The sequence below is a fragment of the Bubalus kerabau genome, chromosome 8 (assembly GCF_029407905.1).
Source record: "Bubalus kerabau isolate K-KA32 ecotype Philippines breed swamp buffalo chromosome 8, PCC_UOA_SB_1v2, whole genome shotgun sequence".
Taxonomy (NCBI): Eukaryota; Metazoa; Chordata; class Mammalia; order Artiodactyla; family Bovidae; genus Bubalus; species Bubalus kerabau.
In genome coordinates this window covers 53,215,002-53,239,341 of record NC_073631.1, presented here as the reverse complement: position 1 = coordinate 53,239,341, position 24,340 = coordinate 53,215,002, and the positions used below count along the sequence as shown (strand labels likewise).

The following is a 24,340-nucleotide window of genomic DNA, read 5'->3' as shown; positions in this document are numbered from 1 at the left end:
CTCCTCCTGTCCCCAATCCCTCCCAGCATCAATATATAAAATGGGCTTCCCTGGTGGCTCAATTGGTAAAAATATACGCCTGCAATGCAAGAGACCAGGTTCGATCCTGGGTTGGGAAGATCCCCTGGAGTAGGGCATGGCAACCCACTCCAGTATTCTTGCCAGGAGAATCCCCATGGACAGAGGAGCCTTGTAGGCTACAGTCCATGGGGTCGCAAAGCAAAGGACACAACTTTGAGACTAAACCACCACCATATATAAAATAAACAACATGGACCTACTGTATACCACAGCGAACTCTACTCCATATTCTGTAATAAACTATATGGGAAAAGAATCTGAAAAGGGATTCATATTCATACACGTATGAATATATTCATACATATATTCATACATATATATGTCACTTTGCTGTACAGCTGAAACTAACACAACATTGTAAATCAACTATACTATACTCTAAAATAAAAGTTAAAATAAAATGAAGTAAAATAGCCCCAGCTTTCCCCATTTCTAAACCGAAGATATTATTTATCTCACAAGGTTTCAGGATTTAATAAAACAATGAACATAAATCAGTTAGCAGGGGGCAGAGCCGTGCTGGGCCGCCTGGCCCTCCTCTGGGCCCTCGTGGTTCCAGGTGAGTCCCTGCAGCTTCCCCGTGGGCCGGGCGGGATGCATCCGGAGGCTGCGGACTCAACCTGCCCTCATCTCATCCCTTGCAGGCATCCAGCAGGAGATCAGGGTGTTCCAGCGGTCCGTGATGGTGGGGCACGCGGGTGGAGCTATCACTATGCCCTGTCAGATCAGTAAGTCTGTGGATTACGTCCACTGGTTCCGCCAACTGGAGGGCCAGGCCCCTGAGAGGCTTCTCTATCTAGCCTTGTCCAAGCGGGATGTGCAGTGGGATTCGGTCCTAAGAGGTGATAAAGTCAACGCGGCCCACGGCACAGATGGCAAGAGCTGCACCATGTCCTTGAGGAAGCTGGCGAAGAGCGACGAAGGACTGTACTACTGTGCTACCTGGGAATCGGCACAGCAGTGCACGCAGCCCCGGGATCTGCACAAAAAGCGCTGAGACCCACTGCTCTCCCAGACCTGGCAACTGCCACCGCCTCCAGGTCCCTTAGGTTGCCTTGGGGTGATCTCTCAGTATCCTGACGACTCCCCCCTACTCTAGAGCTTCTGCAGATAAAATCTGATGGGAGCTGAAGCTGACCCAGGTAAAAAGCTGTGCAGGTGGCAGGGACTTTTCCAAAGATTGTCCAGTTCAGCTTGTCTGGAGCATTTGGAGGAGAATCTGGGCTGCTCAATCCACTAGCTACTCAACACATCCAGCTACTGAGCCCTTGAAATGTATTTAGTTCAAGAGTCCACGCTGAGATGGGCTGTATGTCTACAACACAAGCTATATATTGAAGATAGTTGCAGAAAAAAAAAAGTGGAATATCTCTTTAATTATTTTTATATTGACTTACTGTTGAAATATTTTGGACATCTTGGACTAAGGAAAAATAGTCCTAACATTCATTTTTTTAATGCAGAAGCCAAAACATTTTCATCTATGGCTTGAATTGGTGACTCACATTTATTTCTAACGGACAGCTCTGGTATTGACTGAAAATATAAAAATCTGACCATTTCCCTTGAAGGATGCACAGACAAAATGTCACATAAATGATTTCAAGGGTGAAGGACAGTCTAGATCTGCCACAAAATGTTTGAAAGCTGAGCCTGGAAGTATATGCCTGATCCCAGTCTCTAAGTTGTTCACCCATTGTTACCATTTTGCGGGCGAAGAGACAGCAGTTAGAAGCCCAGGAAACAATATTGGCAATGTCTCAGTGTGCTCCTCTATTGGCATGCCTGGCACTCATGAGTTTGAGTTGATAAAAATCCTCATGGTGATGCAGTTAACCCTGGATGAGACATCAGGTTTTCTGCTTTACACTTCTCTCTTTTGTTGTTTTTTTTTTTTTAATTTAATTTATTTTCATTGAAGTATAGTTTACAATAGCCCAACCATGCAAACAACCTAAACTTCCATCAACAAATGAATGAATAAAGAAGATGTGGTGCATATACACAATGGAATACTACTCAGTCATAAAAAAGAATAAAATAATGCCATTTGCAGCAACATGAATACAACCAGAGATTATCATTCTAAGTGAAATAAGTTAAAAACAGAAAGACAGATACCCTTTTATATCACATATATGTGGAATCTGAAATATGGCACAAATGAACCCATCTATGAAACAGAAACAGACTCAGGGGCACAGAGAACAGACATGCGATTGCCAAGGGGAAGGAGGGTCGGGGAGGGAAGGACTGGAGCTTGGGATTAGCAGATGCAAGCTATTATATATAGAATGGATTGGCAAAAAAAGTCCTATTGTATAGCACAGGGAGCTATATTCAATATCCTGTTATACACGTCTCCTTGAATGTCACCACATATGGAATTTTGAGCGAATCTCTGGCTACTCTGCTCTCTTCTATAAAATGAGGGGGTTGAACAGCTAAAAGTATATGCCTCTGATCTCTGTATTTGTAGGAAAATCACACAAATCACTTATCACTATATTCACTACCTTCTTATGAAAAGAAGAAAAAACAAAGAAAGCCTGTGTCACTGAATCTTCAAGCCCAAAACAGGAAAGCCCCTGATGCTGTATGAGGGAGAGAAAGAAAATCTTTTTGAAGTTTAAGCTGAATTTAGACCTTTTCAAGTGGAAATTCAAAGTTTACGTACAGCTTAATAGCAATGGTAAAACAAATAATAAAAGATTTCTAAACTCATTGTCTACCTCCCTGAGCTCTCATTTTGCAGTTAGAAATGTATAATTGATATATGCTTTCCTTCTGAAAGAGCCCAACCCTTCACTGAAGGCCTAATTCAAAGCTAAGATCCCCCAGTATGTGTTAGAAGAGGTGGAGCTAAAGGGGACAGAAACTTACTCTAGCTCTGTTTCACGTTCGTTTACTTCATCTTCCCCATCATCCTAATATAACTCTTTGCTGTTCTTGCAGTCACATCAATGCCTAACTCCACAGAGAGTGAATTTTTTGAACTGGTGACAATGTGGCCAACAAGAAGAACCAGCTCGTCACCCATGTTCTTACAGAGCTATTAATACGTGGTCCACAGTCCCCGGGAAGGGACAGCCCAGTGCCTCTGCTGTGAACCTCAACTATGGCGTGAACCCTATTCTCACCCCTCACTGACTCTGGCTTTTCCTTTATGAGCTTGTGACCTTGAGCAAGATCTTCATGCTTTTAGGCATCAGTTTTCTCAGGTCTAAAGCAGAATATAACCACTCCAAAATGTCTCTCTCTTGGAATTATACCACTTAATGTCAGTTGCAACTTCTACGGTGATAGATTAGCTCTTTTCTGCATGAAAATCCTACTGAGACATATTTAGAAACCTAGAGTATATCTTTATTGGGTGATCTTGTTTTCAGGGTAATCACTGCCAGGATGAAAGAAATGGTCCCAAGACTGTCACTTACTTTGGGAAGCCTCAGCTAGTCTGTCTCTCTCCAAGTGAGGGATGTAGGATGGCAAAGGCATGGCTGTGCATTGTGCTGATGCCCTAGGTTATGTTCATTGAGGGCAGTGTGATAGAGTAGAAGAGTAATAGATTTTTACTAATTTTTTAAAAACTTTATTGGTATATAGTTATTAATTTTTGAATCAAACTTTTCTGACATTAATTTTCCATACCTCTTTGGCACAGGAAAAATAGGACATTTACAGTCAGCTCCTTCCTTGCTCACGTTAGGTGTGAGATGGGTGGGAATCTCCCTGAAGGTCAAAGATGGGTGTGGCTGCCCCACACACAGCCTTGACCATGAAGCTCCATCACAGAGTGCATACTGGGAGGCAAGGCTGAGATCTCTAGCACCCCTGACAGAAAGTTCTTATGTCAGGAGATACCAATGATATCATTCAAGTCAAGGCACTAAGGGGATGCAAAAGGTGTACCCCAGTCCACATTAGGTCCCCTCAGTGGTATCTCTGTGACCTGCCTCCTTCCAAAAAGAGAAGGAGCAGAGAGGAAGGAGATACAGATCACGGATCTACTGAACTCCTGTGTTATTTCTGGATTGTGCTATGCATCTTCCCTATAATGATGTGAGACATAGGTGTTCTTACTACATTTTCAGAGTTAGAACACTGAGTGTTAGATAGCTAATAAATCAAGCAGGTAATAGGCAAAATTAGAATTAAAATCACTTTGTTCTACACTTGAAACTGACAGAACATTGTTAATCAACTATATTCCAAGAGGAACGAAAAATTGATTTTAAAAGAATGAAAATCAGTATTGAATGATTCTGTGTTCCCTTCTGTAGCACACTGTGGGCACTTGGTATTACAGAAATATTTGCATTCCAGCTCTATCATTTTCTATCTGATCATCCATCCTTATGTCACATCCTGATCTCTGTGGAGACTTGTTTCTTGGCTCAAAATACCATCATTTACATAAAAGGAGCTAAGGAGTGTAACTGGTTTTGAAAATATAGTGTAAACACTATATTCAAGAATTACAGATTTATTTTAACATTTTTCTTTTGTACCAATAATATCAATCATATAGATTTATCTCCATAGGGAAGGCAGTATGCTTGATGCAGTAAGGGATTTAAAATGATAGGGTGGGTCTGGAGTGGACTTGGGGAAATCAGGGTCAGTCCTGTCTCTGTCCTGGCAAATGGATAGCTTATCTGTGCTCAGAGAAGCATTCAGTTGCTTCTGGCAATTTCTTTTTCTCTTTATCCAATTGAGTGGCTTAAGATTACAGAGAAGTCTGGAAGACATTTCTTCTTTCATCGTGAGAAAACTGGCCTTAGCTCTCAAATTTTAGTTTAAATAAGGAATCTATAATTTCAAGGAAAATAGTATTCTACAAATTTCTTCTTTTATCCTATGAAAGATAATAAGTCATCACAGAACTTGTATTCTCATTTCTAATTATTGTGGTAAAGAATCGTGTTGCCTGTCACTAATTATTACAGAAATGCGAATCAAAACAATGAAGATTCACCTCGCACTGGTCAGAATGTATCATTAAAAAATCTACAAATAACAAGTGCTGGAGAGATGGTGAAGAAAAGGAACCCTCTTACACTGTTGTTGGGAATGTACATTGCTGCAGACACTGTGGAGAACATTATGGAGGTTCCTTAAAAAACTAAAAATAGAATTGCCATATGATCCAGCAATCTCACTCTTAGGCATATATCTGGACAAAACTATAATTCAAAAAGATGTATGCACTCAAATTTCATAGCACCAATATTTACAATAGCCAAGACATGGAACCTACCTAATGTTCGTTGACAGATGAATGGATAAAGAAGAGGTGGTATATATACACAGTGGAATACTACTCAGCCCTAAAAAAGAATTAAATAACACCATTCGCAGTGACATGGATGGGCCTAGAGATGCTATGCTGAATGAAGTCGGACAGAGTAACACAAACACCGTGTGATATCACTTACATGTGGATCTAAAATATGACACAGATGAACTTATTTACAAAACAGAGACAGACTCACAGACATAGAAAACAAGCTTATAGCTCCCAAAAGGGAAAGGGGCAGGAAAGGGATAGATTAGGAGTTTGGGATTAGCAGATACAAACTACTATATATAAAATATATAAACAACAAGGTCCTACTGTAGAGCATCAGATCAGATCAGATCAGTCGTTCAGTCCTGTCCGACTCTTTGCAACCCCATGAATCGCAACACACCAGGCCTCCCTGTCCAACACCAACTCCCGAAGTTCACTGAGACTCACGTCCATCGAGTCAGTGAGGCCATCCAGCCATCTCATCCTCTGTCTTCCCCTTCTCCTCCTGCCCCAATCCCTCCCAGCATCAGAGTCTTTTCCAATGAGTCAACTCTTCGCATGAGGTGGCCAAAGTACTGCAGTTTCAGCTTTAGCATCATTCCTTCCAAAGAAATCCCAGGGCTGATCTCCTTCAGAATGGACTGGTTGGATCTCCTTGCAGTCCAAGGGATTCTCAAGAGTCTTCTCCAGTACCACAGTCCAAAAGCATCAATTCTTCGGCGCTCAGCCTTCTTCACAGTCCAACTCTCACATCCATACATGACCACAGGAAAAACCATAGCCTTGACTAGACGGACCTTTGTTGACAAAGTAATGACTCTGCTTTTGAATATGCTATCTAGGTTGGTCATAACTTTCCTTCCAAGGAGTAAGCATCTTTTAATTTCATGGCTGCAGTGATTTTGGAGCCCCCCAAAATAAAGTCTGACACTGTTTCCACTGTTTCCCCATCTATTTCCCATGAAGTGGTGGGACCAGATGCCATGATCTTTGTTTTCTGAACGTTGAGCTTTAAGCCAACTTTTTCACTCTCCACTTTCACTTTCATCAAGAGGCTTTTGAGTTCCTCTTCACTTTCTGCCACAAGGGTGGTGTCATCTGCATATCTGAGGTTATTGATATTTCTCCTGGCAATCTTGATTTCAGCTTGTGTTTCTTCCAGTCCAGCGTTTCTCATGATGTACTCAGCGTATAAGTTAAATAAACAGGGTGACAATATACAGCTTTGACGTACTCCTTTTCCTATTTGGAACCAGTCTGTTGTTCCATGTCCAATTCTAACTGTTGCTTCCTGACCTGCATACAGATTTCTCAAGAGGCAGGTCAGGTGGTCTGGTATTCCCATCTCTTTCAGAATTTCCCACAGTTTATTGTGATCCACACAGTCAAAGGCTTTGGCATATAGGGAACTATATTTAATACCCTGTATTAAATATATTGGAAAAGAATATGTATATATATACATCAGTCAGTTCAGTTCAGTCACTCAGTCGTGGCCGACTCTTTGCGACCCCATGAGTCGTAGCATGCCAGGCCTCCCTGTCCATCACCAACTCCCGGAGTTCACCCAAACTCATGTCCATCAAGTCGGTGATGCCATCCAGCCATCTCATCCTCTGTCGTCCCCTTCTCCTCCTGCCCCTAATCCCTCCCAGCATCAGGATCTTATCCAATGAGTCAACTCTTCGCATGAGGTGGCCAAAGTACTGGAGTTTCAGCTTTAGCATCAGTCCTTCCAAAGAACACCCAGGACTGATCTCCTTTAGAATGGACTGGTTGGATCCTCTTACAGTATATATGTAATAATTGAATCACTTTGTTGTAAATGCTCTATTAAGTGACAAACACTTTTCTGAATTTTCTTTTCTCTATTGTTTAAGATTAAAAAAAGTCATTCTCCTTTCTCCAATAATTTGCAAAATATGTATTACTGGTTTTCATTTTAGAAACTAACAACATTATAAGTCAACAATACTCTCCCTCCCCCAAAAACACAATTATGTTACTCGATGAATGGAGAACTTTGTCCACATTGCTCAAGTACACTTGAATTAGTAAATTTGCAGTTTCAGTTACTGAAGAGTTTCCTCCTTTCAGAAATATATTCCCAAATCACTAACTGAGCAGCCCTGGTGTTTGTGAGGACGGAAGAGCTTTTCCTTTGATGTGAATTCCAAGCAGTTTCAACACAGATGAACACCTGGAAATTTAAAAAAAATTCTTAATTCTTTGAATACTCTTCCTGGAAATATGGGAAAGCAGAACAGGTGGTTAACCTACTACTGTCTTCTTTTCCTGCTTTTATCCTTTTCATTTTTAATCAGTATTGTCAATGATTAGTCCACCATGGAAAACAGATATTTGGGCCCATTGATCTGAGGAAAACTTATAAAATATCAGATGCCATAAAACCCATCATCAAGGACTTCCAAAAGAACTCAGAAGGTCAAATTGCCAGCCCAAAGTTGTTAAACTGCTAGTCACTCCATGAAGGTAGGAGAAGGCTGAGATCATGGTAGGAGCCTGAACCAGTATGACAGCTCAGGTTGGAAGATGTTTGGGGAAGGAACTAAGCTCATAGTAGCTCCCTGTGGTAAGTAACTTTTTTCTATTTTTACCTTAGTCATGAAAGACTGATAGATGCTTTTCAGAAAAAAAAACAAAAAACTTACAATCCCCCTTATCTGACTGCCACACTTGGCCTCAGCACGCGAACAGCAATTTTGCAGCTAGTGGTCACTGTATATGGATCTACATGCAAACAAAACTACTTCCTGTTTGTAAGCCACTGAAATTCATCTTTTAGAATACACAAACACACACAAATGCACAATAGACTCAGGCTAGATATTCAACTATTTTAAGGACCATATCTGTTTCATTGTTTCATTTATGTTTCAATATACTTACACCATTACCATAATATGTCATTATGTCAGTAAAGTTGTTGGCAAAGTTTATGTCAGTAACGTTTTTTTGTAAAGGAATGTACAAAAAAAATCCTTAATGAACTAAGTCATCCTTATTCAGAAATGTGGGACTCTGACGTAGTTTTCATTCTTCACCGATGTATACCTATAAGGAAAATGTTTTAAAAATCCACATTATAAAAATATGGCTATGTAATCACAACCATGTTCTTTAAATTTTGATTTGAAACCACTCGGGGTGGGACACACAATGTGGTGTGAATAGCACTGCAAAGTCTGAAAATTGCACTATCTGGACCTGCCCGGCGAAAGCATTCCACGACTGGGCCAATGCCCGGCTGACAAAAAACTCAGCACACTCCACAGTATTAAACACTGCCTGAAGTCCATAACATGATATTCCAAATGCGCAGGAAATAATCCCAAAGTCCTTACCTTTGGGTAACCAGGAACATCACAACATGGTAACATAGAATCGTCAGTTACCAGACGCCAATCCTGAGATATCGCAGAGGTTGGAATCACAGAAAATTTAAAGTAGTTAGGCTGATCATGAAAGAAAATGGAAAGAGAGGGAGAGAGAGAGAAGTCAAATCAATAAGAAATAAAAATAGAGAACTAGAAAAGGAAAGGCAGGTGGTAGAGATGGGCGAGAAGAGAGACAGAAAGTGACAGAAATAGAGACGAGGAAGGAAATTGTAAAACAGAAGAGAGAGAAAGAGAAAGAGAGGGAAGAAAGTCAGAGCTGGAAAGAAAGAGGGTGTGGGGTAGCAATAGGAAATTGAAAAGATCTGTGCACAGAGATGGACTAACAGAGGGAGGTAGAGAAATTGAGTGGTAAAGAAAGAACTGGTCAAGAGGAGAGCTGTACAGAAGTTGGGAGAGCTGTCTAAAACCATGACATAATGAGGGCCCACATAATGGGATTACTTGCACATATATATGTGTATAATATATGTGTATATATATACACACACACCACAGGTACTTGATTCTTCTGTTGATGGGCACTTGGCTTGTTCCCTTGCCTTGGCTGTTCTAAACAGTGAACATAAGGGTGCAGGCATCTCTTAGTGTTGTTGTTTTCTACAGATAAACACTCAGAAGTGGAATTGCTGGATCATGTGGTAGTTTCATTTTTAACTTTTTGAGGAAACTCCATACCGTTTTTCATAGCGACTACACCAATTTACATCCCCACCAACAGTGCACAAGGGTTCTATTTTCTGCCCATCTTCAACACTTTATTTCTAGCCTTGTCAATAATAGCCATTCGGACATGGGTGAGGTGATATCTCATTGTAGTTTTGATTTGCATGTCCCTGAATTTCAGAAAAAATATATGTTTTTAGTTTGTCTGTTCCAACTATTGTGAGGCTCCTTATTTTTTCATGAAATCTGGACACTCTGTATGAGGCAGCCTTCACTTGAGGATGAACATGAATCCTCTCTCCAATAGATTTATAACACATGCACACACACGAACACACATCCATTTAATTTTAAGGACAGTCAAATGTAGACTGACATAATCAATCTTACTTTCTTATAATAAAGCAGGTTCAGTTCTTATTGGATTCTCTGGTTGTTGGCTCCGAGTTTGCTTACAGGGGTAAAAGGAAAGGTAGTTCGGGGAAGGAATATAAAGAGTCACCGGACAAGACCGTGGCAGCAGCATAAACACTGAAATGCTGGACTGCAGGGAACTTAGCCCCTGTTCACTAGGACTGCTCACTCCACGAGGCAACAGGCAAGCTTGGTCCATGGCTCTCCTCGCCTCAGTTCGCATTTGATCCATCTGCTTGCAGTTCTGAGTTCTCAGTGCTCAGGCCTCTCCTCTCCTATGGGGGAGATGGCAGCTCCCAGCCTGCCACAGGAGGGCCCTCAAGAAAGGGTTGGTGCAGAGAGGCGAGGCTCCTCCCCAGGCCTCCCCCAGCACCCACCCACTCTGGGATCAGCCCGGTGGTCTTTAAGAGAGATCCTCCCTGACTTCTCTGCCATCACATCTGCTCAGAATCCCAGTCTAGCTCACTGCTGGGGCAGGATGCGGGCCCCAGCACTGCTTCTGGTTGTCCTGGCTCCCGGTAAGTGTGTTGCCTGGATGCTCCTGGAATTTTTCTATATTTTGTGGCAATGTGTGTGTGGTGGGGGTAGGGGTGGGGGGTGGGGAAGGTGGGGGAGGTTGTGGGGAAGAGGGTCATCCTAAGAAATTAGTGGTTCCTCTTCCTCATTATTTTTTGTTGCTTTTCCCATTGCAGTCATGCAGGTATCTTCCGACTTGATGTTAATCACTAGTAATACTGGGGAGACTGCTTCCTTCCGTTGTGATCTTACACAAGGGGCCACCTATATCCACTTGTACAAACATGAGGAGGGGACGGCCCCCCGACGCCTTTTATACTACGACAGCTACAACTCAAAGGCTGTGCTTGAATCAGGAATCAGTGGAACAAAATACCATGTCTATAAGAGCACAGGGAGGAGCTATACATTTACAATCCTAAATCTGCAAGCAAGTGATTCCGGCATATACTACTGTGCTATCTGGGATAAGCACGTTGGTTCAGACTTCCTGTACACTGCACTGGAAATTTTGCTTGTGGCTGAAAATCACAGCCCTGATATCAGCGGCCGCTTCACTTCCTCCCCCAATTTCTTTTTGCTCTAAACAAAGAAAAACCCGGAACTCAATGCCCATGAATCAAACTTTATATTTGATGGCCACCTTCTACCTCCCCACAATAGCCATAGTTTTTCCTAAAAACAGGCCTCCATCTCCTGTCTGTAGGCAAGCAGTGTGGCAGGCAGCATATTCTCAGATCTCCCAGAAGCTAGTAGAGTTCATATTATTTTCTCTTTAAGACAGACAGAGAACCTAGGATTATCTGTGAGGGGAGATATTTAGGAGAGGAAAATGGAAAGACTAGAGAATACTGAACCATTCACCTGATGAGAAAATGGCTGGGAATAGAGCATCTTTATTATCCAGGAGTATGAAGAATGAGAAATGATGGAATGAAAACTCGGAGTTCTTGAACCTCAAGCTGATATCCAATTTATCTTTTGGACAAACTGATATTTCTCTCACATAATCAACGAGGGCATGGTTGATCTAGTGAAAATGTAGGGGGAAAAGTGATTGTTTTAGGTGTTTGTGGTTGGTGGTTTAGTCACTAAGTTGTGTCCAACTCTTGAGACCCCTTGGACTGTAGCTTGCCAGGCTCCTCTGTCCACGGCAAGAATTCTCCAGGCAAGAATATTGGAGTGGGTTGCCATTTTCTTCTCCAGGGGATCTTCCAGACCCAGGAATTGAACCCAGGTCTCCTGCATTATTGCAGGTAGATTTTTTTACCGACTGAGCTACAAGAGAAGCCCCGTTGTTGTATTCTACTTATACCCTCTGTTGAAGTTCAGCCCACAGCCAGAACTGTCTTCAACAAGTAAAGCCAAAGCTTCTTTCTACCCCCACTCCCTACCATTAACAAGGCCAAGTGCCAAACTAGAATGAGACTTATCAGATCATAATTTTCTCAATAATTAAAATTAAAGAACACTTTGGGTGAACAATCAAAGAATGGTATATATTTCAGTTGAAAAGTTATATAGCCAAGGGTTGTGGCTGCCTTATTGGGCTAGGTTTAAGGAAGCAAAATTGATATTGAAATACAGAAATGTCAGCTCATGTGTATATGGTTCTTCCAAATGTGTACCAGTGTCTGAGCTTCTAGAACAGTGTTTCTCAAACTGTGGTCCATGTACCACCTGCATCAGAAGTACCTGAATTGGAATAAAAGTGCATGTTCTGGGTGGCACTCAACAGAGTGAATCAGAATCATGGAACGAAGGCTGAAAATGTGCATTTTTTGGTAGACTCCTAGTGATTCTTCTTCAGGTTGATTGTAAGTCTTGCTGCACTAGCACAGGAATGCCTACTAGAATAGTGTTCATGGTCTTATCCCCACCCCGAAGCCCCATCTGTCTTGTTGCATCCTGGGCGCTGCTGCTCTCCAGGTCATCACATTTCTCTATCAGAATCTCGGAATTAAATAAAAAAAAAAAAAAAAAAAAAAAAAACAGTCTCACACTACAAGTCAAAGCTTCAGATTCTTCTTAGCTCCGTGACTGCAGACAGCAAGGAATTGCATAGTAAATGCACTGCCTTTAGCTTGCTCTACTGCATCAGCAACCACACTGTAACTATTTGCAGCTTTAGGAAAGCCTGAAGCATAAATATATTTTCATTTATACTTTTCCAATGGTGTTAAGACTTTGTTTTGCCCTTTTGATTCCTTGATGAACTTTAATTTGAATTTTTGTGTATGGGTGTAAGGTAGCAATCTTAATGTGGAGATCCAATTTCTCCCCCAATTACTGACTAATGCATATTATATCACTGTTTTTCTTTACACTTTGTGATAACTACTTTTCCATGTACTCACAGAACCCTTATGATCTCTCCCTCAGTTTCCATTCTCTGTCTCTGTTTATACAGGTCAGTTTCTCTAAGGACACAGCTATAGGTAGAGACACTGTATGTTCGAGAAACAAAAAAATATGTAGGATAAGCAGTTTGCGATACACAACCCAGGTGTGATTGAAGAAATCAGAGGGAATAAAAAATGCTTGAAGACAATGAAAACGGGAAAACACCATAAAAAAAAATCTGTGGTATACAGCAAAAGCTATTCTAAGAGAGAAGTTTATAGTGATACAAGCCTACCTCAAGATACAAGAAAAACCTCAAACAAACAGCCTATTCTTACACCTAAAAGAACTAGGAAAAAGAACAAATAAAAACAAAGGTAAATGAAAGAGAATAAAAATCAGAGTAAAGTAAAATAGAGACTAAAAACATCATAGAAAAGATCAATACACCAAGAGCTGGTTATTTGAAAAGACAAACAAACTGGTAAACCTTTAGCCAAACTCATCAGGGAAAAAAAAAGAGAGAGAGAGAGGGAACTCAAAGATACAAAATTAGACATGAAATTAGAAGAAGTTAACAGCTGATACCACCAAAATGCAAACAGCAATAACTCATTACTACAAATAATTACTCAATACATGGCAAGAAAATAGACTGCCTAGAAGAAATGGATACATTCCTAGAAATGTTCTAAAAAGTACAAGTTCTCCAGCAAGAATATAAAAACAGGGGGGAAAAAGTCTCTTCTGCAAGTGGTGCTGGGAAAGTTGGACAGATGCACATAAATCAATGAAATTAGAACACACTCTCACACCATACACAAAAATAAACTCATAATGGCTTAAAGATTTAAACATAAAACTTGACACCATAACTTGCCTAGAAGAAAGCATAGGCAAGACATTCTCTGACATAACTCATACCAATGTTTTCTTAGGTCAGTCTCTGAAGGCAATAGAAATAAAAACAAAAATAAACAAATGGGACCTAGTCAAACTTACAAGCTTTTTCACATCAAAATAAACCACTAAAAAAAAAAAGACAACCAATAGAACTGGAGAAACTATTTATAAATGATGTGACCAACAAGGGCTTAATTTCCAAAATATGTGAACAGATCATACAACAAAAACAAAAAACAAACAACCCAGAGGCAAAGTGAGCTGAACACCTTAATAGACATTTCCTCAAAGAAGACATACAGATGGCCACTAGGCACATGAAAAGATGCCCAACATCACTAATTATTAGAGAAATGCAAATTGAATCTACGACAAGGTGTAACTTCATGCCAGTCAGAATGGCTATCGTTAAAATGTCTACAAATAACAAATGCTGGAAAGGGTGTGAAGAAAAGGGAATCTTAATACACTGTCAGTGGGAATGTAAATTGGTGCAACCAGTATGGAAAACAGTATGGAGGTCTCTCAGAAAATTAAAAATAGAATTACCGTATGACCTAGCAACCCCACTCCAGGCCATATACCAGGACAGAACAGTCATTTGAATAGTGCCTGCACCCCTATGTTCATAGCAGCACTATCCACAACAACCAGAACATGGAAACAGCCTAAATATCCATTGACAGATGAATGGATGAGGAAGATGTGGTACATATCTATAATGGAATACTACTTAGCCATAAAAAGAACAAAACACTGCAATTTGCAGCAACATGGATACAACTAGAGATTATCATATTGAGTGAAGTAAGTCAGAAAAAGAAAGACAAATCCCATATGATATTACTTATATGTGGAATCTAAAATATGACACAAATGAATCTATCTTTGAAACAGAAACAGACTCAAAGACATAGAGATCAGACTTGTGGTAGCCAAGAGGGAGGAAGAGGAGAACAGGGATGGACTAGGAATTTGGAGTTGGCTGCTGCTGCTGCTGCTAAGTCGCTTCAGTCGTGTCAGACTCTGTGCAACACCATAGATGGCAGCCCACCAGGCTCCCCCGTCCCTGGGATTCTCCAGGCAAGAACACTGGATTGGGTTGCCATTTCCTTCTCCAATGCATGAAAGTGGAAAGGGAAAATGAAAGTGAAGTCGCTCAGTCGTGTCTGACTGCAGCCTACCAGGCTCCTCCGCCCATGGGATTTTCCAGGCAAGAGTACTGGAGTGGGTTGCCATTGCCTTCTCTGTTGGAGTTGGCAGATGTAAACTATTACATTTAGAATGGATAAACAACAAGATCCTACTGTATTGCACAAGGAACTACATCTAACATCCTGGGATGAATCATAATGGAAAACAATGTTGAAAAAAAAAAGAACATATATATGTGTAAAACCGAGTCACTTTGCTATACAGCAGAGATTGGCACAAATTGTAAATCAACTATGCTTCAATTTTAAAAAAAAGAGAAAAAATTCTCCGAATTTCTCCTTCTTAAAAATTAAACATTAAGTAAAGGTGTCTCCTGTCCTCTTCCCATTCCAAGATTTTCTGCCCAAGGACTCAGTTAGTCCCCTACTCATAGCTCAGTCAAGAATCTGCCTGCAATGCAGGAGACTCAGGTTTGATTCCTAGATCAGGAAGATCCCCTGGAGAAGGAAATGGCAACCCGCTCCAGTATTCTTGCCTGGAGAATCCTATGGACAGAGGAACCTTGTGTGCTACAGTCCATGGGGTCGCAAGAGTCGGACCCCACTGAGTGACCTTCATTCATTGTTCTTTATAACTCACACTTTTAGATGCCTTTTAATACAAACCTAACCTTTATGGTATTTGATAGAGAGCTATTTTTCTTCCAACATATAATTAATAGTTCATAACTAATTTTAAGACAATCCATCATTTCCCTAAAATTAAAAATGTCTTAATTATATTTTTATATTAACATATGCTTGGAGGATTTGTGTTTTATTCATGTCTCAGTATTCTTACTCCATTATCATGTTATGTCAGTAACTTTGCAATAAGGGTTAAGAGCTGCTATGCCAAATTAGTTATTAAAAATCATTATTTTAATAAAAATTTTTAAATTATTTCATTTTACTTTTTATATCAATTTAAAATAAATATAACTAGCTCAGCCCCAATCTTTACAACATGGAACAAAAAAATAAAATGCTACCTTAAGTCTCATTGGAATTAGTCTATTTATACACATGATTTTAAGAAGAGTTTGCATGTTTATGACATTGAGCTTTTCCTTCATGAATATGATATGTCTCTCCATTTATGCAGGTTTACTTTTATGCCCTTTAGTAAAACCTTATACTCTGTCTTCTTACTGTTCTTATATTTAATAAAACTTATTAATTACATAACTCTTTAGTTACTCTTTTGCATTTTATTGCTTAAATCTTTCATGCATTTTGAAAAACAAACAATTCCTAAAGCTCCCGATAATTCTGCTCATGGTCTTGGAATAAGGGAAATCACAGGACAAGTTTTCAGAAAGGAACTGAGGGGACATCATTCATGACTACAATAGATGTAAAGGGTATATGACAGCCCGAAGTACTAACAACTTAGAATTCTCAGTTTTTTCTGTGGACATTCTGTGGATCATGAGATCTTATTTCCCCAACCAGAGATTGAGCCCAGTAAAAGCAGTAAAAGTGCAGAGTCCTAACCACTGTACTGCCAGGAAATTCCCATGAACTCTCAATTAAAAAAAAAAAAATCTATCTAAATATAATTAGCATATGAATTTCTCATCCCCTCCCATTGTGTTGGGACTGTGAGCTGAGCTCCTGTGAATGGACAGTTGCCCAACCTGACCCTCATACTTTCATCCTTGGGGCAGAGGAACTGATTGCTCACGGGACTTAGACCATGAACAAGTGCATCTGGAGTAGACATGGAGGCAGTAAGAGCCTGTCCTGTCTGGTCCTGGCAGATGGGCAGCTCATCTGTGCTCAGAGGAGTACTCAGCTGCTCCTGGCAATTTCTTTCCCCCTGCCCCAAGATGAGTGGCTTGAAATTACAGAATAGCCACGAAGAGACTTCTTTTGACTATCAGAGAAATGGATATTGTTTTCACGTATTAGTTTAAAGAAAGTATTATTTCAACGGAGAGAGAATTCTGCAAATTTCTTCCTTTATCCTAGGAAAAATAATATTAAATAAGTCATCATAGGACTTATTTTCTCATTTTCCTTTACCTTGGTAAAGAATTGTGCTGCCCAATGAATGGAGAGTTTGTTCACATTTCTCATGTACACGTGTGATGGCTGATGGGGTATTTGCATTTTCAGTTACTGAAGGTTTTTCTCCTTTTAGCAATACATTCCCAAATCACTAAATAGCCCTTGTGTTTGTGAAAAGAGAATTGCCTTTCAACTGATGCAAACTCTGAGCAGTTTCAACAGAACTGAACACCAGGAAATAAAAAAAAAAAGTCTTGATTCTTTGAATACCGTTCCTGGAAATTGAGAAACCCAGGTGGTTAACCAGTTGGTGTCAGTGAAGTGTTCTTTTCCTGTTTTTATCCTTTTCATCTTCACCAATGTTTTCAGTGATTACTACTCCTTGGAAAGCAGATATTTGGGTCCATTTATCTGAGGAAAGTGGCTTCCCCAGTGGATCTCTGAGTCAGAAAGATTCCCTGGAGAAGGAAATGGCAACCCACTTCCATATTCTTCCCTGGGAAATCCCATGGCGGGCTACAGTCCAAGGGTTGCAAAGGAGGCGGATACATCCTAGTGACTGAATAATAACAACAAATCAGAGGAAAACTTATAAAACATTGGATGCCGTGAAACCTATATCCAAGGACTTCCAAAAGAATTCAGAACAAACTGCCAGTATGAAGTTTTTTGACTTCTAGTCACTTTATAAAGGTAGAAAAAGGCTGGATTATTGCAGGAGCTTTTACCATTGTGATAGCTCAGGCTGGAGGAAGATATTTGGAGAAGGAGCTAACATCATAGTAACTCCTCCTGGTAAGTATCATTTTTCTATTCTTACTGTATTCATAAAACACTGAGAGGCTTTGTAGAAAAAACCTGGGATCTCCCTGATATGGCTGCCACATTCTTGGTCTCAGAATCTAAACAGTAGTTTTACAGCTATTGGTCACTGTATATGGAAACTAAATCACCTTGTAAATGGTTTATTCTTGTCCCTGCTTGTAAGCAGTTGAAATTTGTGTTCTAGAAAACACACACGAAATAGACTCAGGCTAGATAGTAAAGTATTCTGAAGACCATGTCTGTCTTATTGCTTCGTTTATTTTCTATATTCTAACAAAATAGCATATTATATCATCACATTGGTATAAGTTAATAGTTCAAGTTCCTTTTCTTGTAAGCAGTCTATTAAGTGAGAAACACTTTTCTTACTATCTCTTCTCTATATTGTGAGATAAAATACTGTGCTCCTGAATCTCCTGCAAAACCAACATTCCTGATTTTCATCTCATCCCTAAGAGCAGTGGAAGGAAATTCTTACAGTAAATGATTATACAACATTGATAAATCTCACTTCTTATTACTCTAGCTTCTTAGAAGGAGGCTGAGATTATTTGATATTTAAACTATCTCATCTCTTGTGAAATTGTCTGGACATGGACCAGTTTGTGAGCTCAATGAGCCATTTCAGCTCCAAAGTTCATGAAAGTGTCTTCATGGCTGGGCATTCTCCTTTGCTCTTTCATTCTCTCAGCAAATATTTATTGAGGACAGTTTCTGTGCTGGGAGCTGCAGACAGAAGAGTGAACAAGACACAGAACAAGTCTCAACACCAAACAGCTTCTATTCTAGTGGAAACGCATTCTAGATTCTGGCTTAATTGAGACCTGTCTTCTATGGTCCATGGCTGCAGAAGTAGGACGTCTTGGATTGTTGAGCTTGGTGCAACAGTTATTGCTTATAAAAAAACGTATGTTTTGTTTTGGAAGATTTTGATGAAATGGCCTCAAACCATGCCATTAAAGAGAATTTTAATGTTAATTAACATTTACTGAAGGATAGACATCATGATCAGAGAAGGCAATGGCACCCCACTCCAGTACTCTTGGCCTGGAAAATCCCATGGATGGAGGAGCCTGGAGGGCTGCAGTCCATGGGGTCACGAAGAGGCGGACATGACTGAGAGACGTCACTTTCACTTTTCACTTTCATGCATTGGAGAAGGAAATGGCAACCCACTCCAGTGTTCTTGCCTGGAGAATCCCAGGGATGGGGGAGCCTGGTGGGCTGCCGTCTATGGGGTTGCACAGAGTCGGACACGACTGGAGTGACTTCGCAGCAGACACCATGATATGTAGTTTCAATGCCTTATACTTTCCTCACCAGTAATCCTGTCATTCCCATTTTATAGATAAAGAAACTGAGGTTTAGAGAAGTTTAGTTACTTGCCTAAAGTCACATGACTAGCTACTGTGGCATAGTTTGGGATCCAGTAGAGACTTGTCAAAGTAAGAGGACTGGATCATTATGTGATATTTGAAACATTAAGTCATGTCTTTATATCCTGAATATTTACCCTTCTGTAGCCTGACCTGGATTCTGTAACTAACTATTAGTAATAGCTCATACTTTGTATTGCTGCTCACATGTGAAAGCAATGCTCTTGCTTTTAATCATAGCACTGAAATGACGTCTCTTTCCCTCACAAAGATCATGCATGTAAGTCACATGAATGTGCATTTATTAAACATTCAGAATATGTGTCAGTTCTATCTCAATCCAAAAGAAGTGAATTAAAAACAAGAAATGAGAAAGCAAGAAAAAAAATGTAGTGGAATAGCTACCCTATATTAACCGACGAAAATAAGCACACCAAATTTTCAAATGTTTTCCCACCACAAAATTAGAAAAAAGAACTTCAATGTGGAAGTCTTTAGTATGAAAATGAAGTAAAAAGGGGACACTGCCTTCAATATCCAGTTTATAAAATGGAGGAAATGGTCTTCAAACAAATATGTTTGTGCTCCCAATGCATCAATGCAATGGACACCAAAATGTAATGTCATTCATGAATGGTGACCCTCAGCTGATAAGATGAGGCAGCCAATGAAGCAATCCGACTTAACAAAGGAGAATTTGAGTACCAGGCATCCTGCCACTTTTGTGGTCATTTGACATAAGGCCCATACCTGGAGCTGCAAGCTGAACTTTGGACATGAACTGGATAGATTTTTTGAAGCTGAAATTTCTGGTAAAATCTTGAGCTACCCATAGATTGTGCTGTTGTTGGGGAAAAAGCCATTTGTTGTGGACAGCAGAAGTGAAGTTCCATATACTGGCTGCATACGTTAGGCTTTAGCCAATGTTCCCTTTGATTTTGTTCACCCTGGAAATGCAGCAAATACGACAGAACAAATGACTGCCTATTAACTGGGTGTGTGAAAAGCTGTGATACAGGCTTGGAGAATCCCAGACATATCAAAACACAGAGGGATGCCAACAAGTCATCCGTTGCTATGGATCTACTTGTAAACCCCAGATACTGAATTCCCATCAGAGAGGCAAGCTTTGCTCCCATGATATTAAAATGTCATGTTGGACCACACAACTATCACAAATAAAAATACTACTAATAATATCAATGATAATGTAGTAATATTTACAATCTCTTACCTCTATATAATTTTTATTCAAATGACTTTTCAGATCTTGTTTCATTTTGAGCTCACCAAAACACTAATAAGGATGGTCATTTGACTTAACAGTAGCACGGTCATTTTCAAATAAATAAGGTACCCAAGGCGTTAGTTTACTTGATTTGCTCAACCACAGAGCTTGTTAGGAGCGAAATGAACCAGGACCAGAAGCCTAGTGTCTTGAATTCCAAGTCATCATAGTTCTACTAGAATTTGAAGAAATCAGAGAAGCTAATTAGTCTAAAGATTTTGATATGACTTGAATCACTGTGGAATAATTACATAAAAAACTTCAATGTTGGAGCAAAACTCATTGTCACAGGTAGGTATCAGAAGAATATAATTTTTTTTTCAAGGTAGTAGAGGGAAGGTAAGAAATAATTAAATAGGAATGATATTCTCCCCAAATGGGAATGTGGATGGGAATTAGATGTAGAGATTTAGGAGAGATTTTACCACAAATTCACATAGTAAAGGAGAGCATAGACAACACTGTACAAATATTATAAAAAATTTGGCTTCTTGTCTGTGTGGACTTCTATAAAAGGCTCATGTATAATGTACATAATCATCATGTAAGTATTTGGCCCAGGGTTGAAGTTTGTCATTACAGGTAAGTTTTATGAGTTAACATGTCTCCTTTCCTGATGCTGAAGGGGTATTTCCAAAGAAAGTGGGCTTTGGAGTCAGGCTGACCTGGAACTTCCGATCCACCACTAACTACGTATGTGAACATGTACGTTATTCTCTGGAATCAGTCTCCTAATCTGTAAAATAGTATAACAGTATTATCCAGCAGGGGTTGTATGAGAATTAAATGAGACATTGTGATGAAGTATTTAGCACGTTGTCTAATGCATCAGTATTCGTGTCTGGATAAGCCCGTGGACAGAGGAGCCAGGCGGGCTACACTCCATGGGGTTGCAAAAAGTTGGACACGACTGAGCACCGTACGTTTTGTTGGCTAACACGTCATATGTGTTGGATAGGTGTTTATTCAAATGTAAAGGGAAAGTTGCATCCAAGAGGCAGAGTGTTGGTAGCTAAACTGTTGATGAATTGAAATTCTTCAGAGGATGCAGCTGTACTATTAACAAATGGAAAGTTATCTTATGGTTCCCTCACACACATAAAATTGAATTGGAAGGTATCTGTCTCTCTTTAGTGGACTTTGGTTTACGTGGCAAGAAAAAATGAGATTAAAATATGTTTTTTTTTAATATGTCCTGTTGTTCTATGTGCTTTAAATCTTAATCCTTTAATTTAAATGATATCATTTCTAACAACAACATTTATTGGCTTAAAATATATAACCAGTAAGCTTGGGCTTCGTGCTCATACTTATCAGAAAAAAAGTTTTAATTTATAAAGAAAATGATCAAGAAGTGAAGTCAATTAAATATAGATAGAAATCTCATGAATTAAAAATTCTTATTTAAGTATGAAAGAGCTTCAATTATTTAGTTTGTAAAAGAAAAATGAGAGGGGGTAAAAAGAGGGAGGACCTAAATCACTATCAACAAAGTATATGGTTGGAGAAATCACAGTGTCTTGCTTTTATAATGTGTAAAATACCACTTGTACTAAAAGCAAGATGTATAAAATTAAAATAGCACATTACAACCCAACTTTATTTACAACATGAGTGAAAAATCAACCCTGTCTGCTTACTGATTTAGAAGAAAAACCAGGAACTTTGCTGCACAGGCAGAAGTTCCCAAGAAATGTCTTTTCTTCTCAGATGAGAAGTCCAGTTTCTCCCTTCTTAAGATACTTCCCCGTGAAGGACTTTCCCAGGGGTCCAGTGGTTAAGACTCCACCTTCCAATGCAGATGGCACAGGTTCGATCCCTTGTCAAGATATATACTTCATGCAGCTGGTGAAAAAAAAGAAAATAGTGGCAGTAAAGCAGTTCAGCAGCCTTAGGGGGCAAATTCAAATTATAGGGAAAACACCGAGAGCCAGAATATTGTGTATTATTACTCAAGCTAAAATTTCAGATGAAATTCCAAAATAAAATGTGCTTTTGGTGAACATTTTCTGAATTTGGAAAAATTCTAAGTAGATTACTTGATAAGTTTAGTATAAGAGCCTTTCTGAATATACATTTTTTTTACATGAAAGCATAGTTAGTTCACAATGTTGGGTTATTTTCAGGTGTACAGCAAAGTGATTCAGTTTTTTTTCGTGTGTGTGTATATTATTTTTCAGATTCTTTTCCATTTAAGGTTATTACAAGATATTTAATATACTTCTCTGTTCTACATAGTAGGTTCTCATTGTTTATCTATTTTATATGCAGTAATGTGTATCTGCTAATCCCAAATTAGGAGCTTGGGATTAATAATACATTTTTAATAGAAGTTTTGGAAATAACATTATACAATCAAGGCACTATAAATAACATGCTGCTCTACTCCAAAATCTGGAGTGGTTCAGGTATAAAATTGAAAGGTCATGTAAAATTAGAAATAAAGAGAATTTCATCACTTCAGAATTGGGCATGGGATCCACATCTGGAGCTCAAAGTTCAACTTCGCAGTACACATGTCAAGTACACATGGGTGTTGATTCCCATTCTCAAAAGTAACTATATTGCTTTGTAAAAACCAATAAATTTTCACTGGGTATTTTTATGGTTCACTCCAGAATCAGTTAAATGAAGAGTGAGATTCCACAGAGTTGCAGAATATGAGAATGTGTTATTTGGACAAAGAGAGCATAAATTGCAAAACACAGGATGGGAAAGGGAAGTAGTTTAGAAGCTAGCAAAGATTTTCACCAATACAGAAACCATCAGTTACCCATTGCCCCCGCCACCCCTATTCGCACCACCCACCCATCCACTTCAAAACAGGCTCCAGTATTATAGAACAAAAGAGATTTTTGAAAAGATAACTGGGGACTTCCCTGGCAGTCCAGTGATTGGGACTCCACATTTCCACTGTAGGAAGCATGGGTTCAATCAATAAACATGTTCATGAATGTTGGAAGTCTTGATGTGGAGTATTTATATGGGATATTTAAAAGTCATAATCCCATGGACAAAGGAGACTGGCAGGCTATAGTCATTAGGTCATAAAGAGTCAGACACGACCTAAGCGACTTGGCACACACACAAGATGCACCCCATCTCTGCATATGGAGAAAAAGTGAAGGTCGAGTTATAATCCAGCTCTGCTACTTAACAGCTGTGACTTTGGGAAAGTTCCATGAAGTCTTGAATTTCTCTAGCCATTAAAAATAAATCAGTACTAAGCACCTACCAACGTACTGTGGATGAAAGGCCATAGTGAGCGGTAGCCTTCTGTTCTTTTACTACTCACTAGGTTTTTCCAAGCCACAACATGTTGGTGTTTCTTTAACCATTCTTTTTAATTACTATTCCATATTGCCCTACAGAGAGAAACCTCGAGGCAGACACTTCCCCCAAGCCCACTGTTTTTCTTCCTTCAGTTGCTGAAATCAACCATGATAATGCTGGAACATATCTTTGTCTCCTGGAGAAGTTTTTCCCTGATGTTATTACAGTTTCTTGGAGAGCAAAAAATGACAGAAGAGCTCTGCCATCCCAGCAGGGAAATACCATGAAGACCAAGGACACATACATGAAGTTCAGCTGGCTGACCGTGACCAAAAACTCTATGGATAAACAACATGTATGTGTTGTCAAACACAAGAAAAATATAGGAGGAATTGATCAAGAGATTATTTTTCCTTCAATAAAAGAAGGTGAGTGAATATAAATGTAAATATAACCTCCCCAAATACTGTTTTTCAAAGGCAATACCCACCTTTCCGGCTAAGTGTTAATGAAAAACAAACAAATATGTCTTGATAAAATGATGTTTCATTTAATGGTGCTATCTCCCCATAGGATTAAAATAGGATAGGCTTTGAAACATAGAAAAGAAAAAATCTTACTTTCTCACCCTCAGTTTCATCTTCCAAAATATTAAGATCATATGATGTTTAAGTGTTAGAGTTGTTGTATGGATTAAATGAAACAACATATGTGAAAGCATCGAGCAACTTAGCACACAA

General features: G+C 39.4%; 1 protein-coding gene and 1 gene segment (V, D, J or C); both read left to right on the top strand.

Moving 5' to 3' along the window:
- Positions 1-564: 564 nt before the first annotated feature.
- Positions 565-1,078, top strand: LOC129658828 (T cell receptor gamma variable 4-like). The segment is given in 2 exon segments: positions 565-640; positions 726-1,078. Coding segments are annotated over 2 exon segments (429 nt in total).
- Positions 1,079-10,348: 9,270 nt separating this feature from the next.
- LOC129658549 (M1-specific T cell receptor beta chain-like) lies at positions 10,349-24,021 on the top strand (the record flags this gene model as incomplete). Its single annotated transcript, XM_055589468.1, has 5 exons — positions 10,349-10,388; positions 10,563-10,865; positions 11,854-11,863; positions 17,578-17,633; positions 23,699-24,021. Coding segments are annotated over exons 1-5 (732 nt in total), but the record flags the coding sequence as incomplete, so codon positions are not given.
- Between the last annotated feature and the right edge of the window lie 319 nt (positions 24,022-24,340).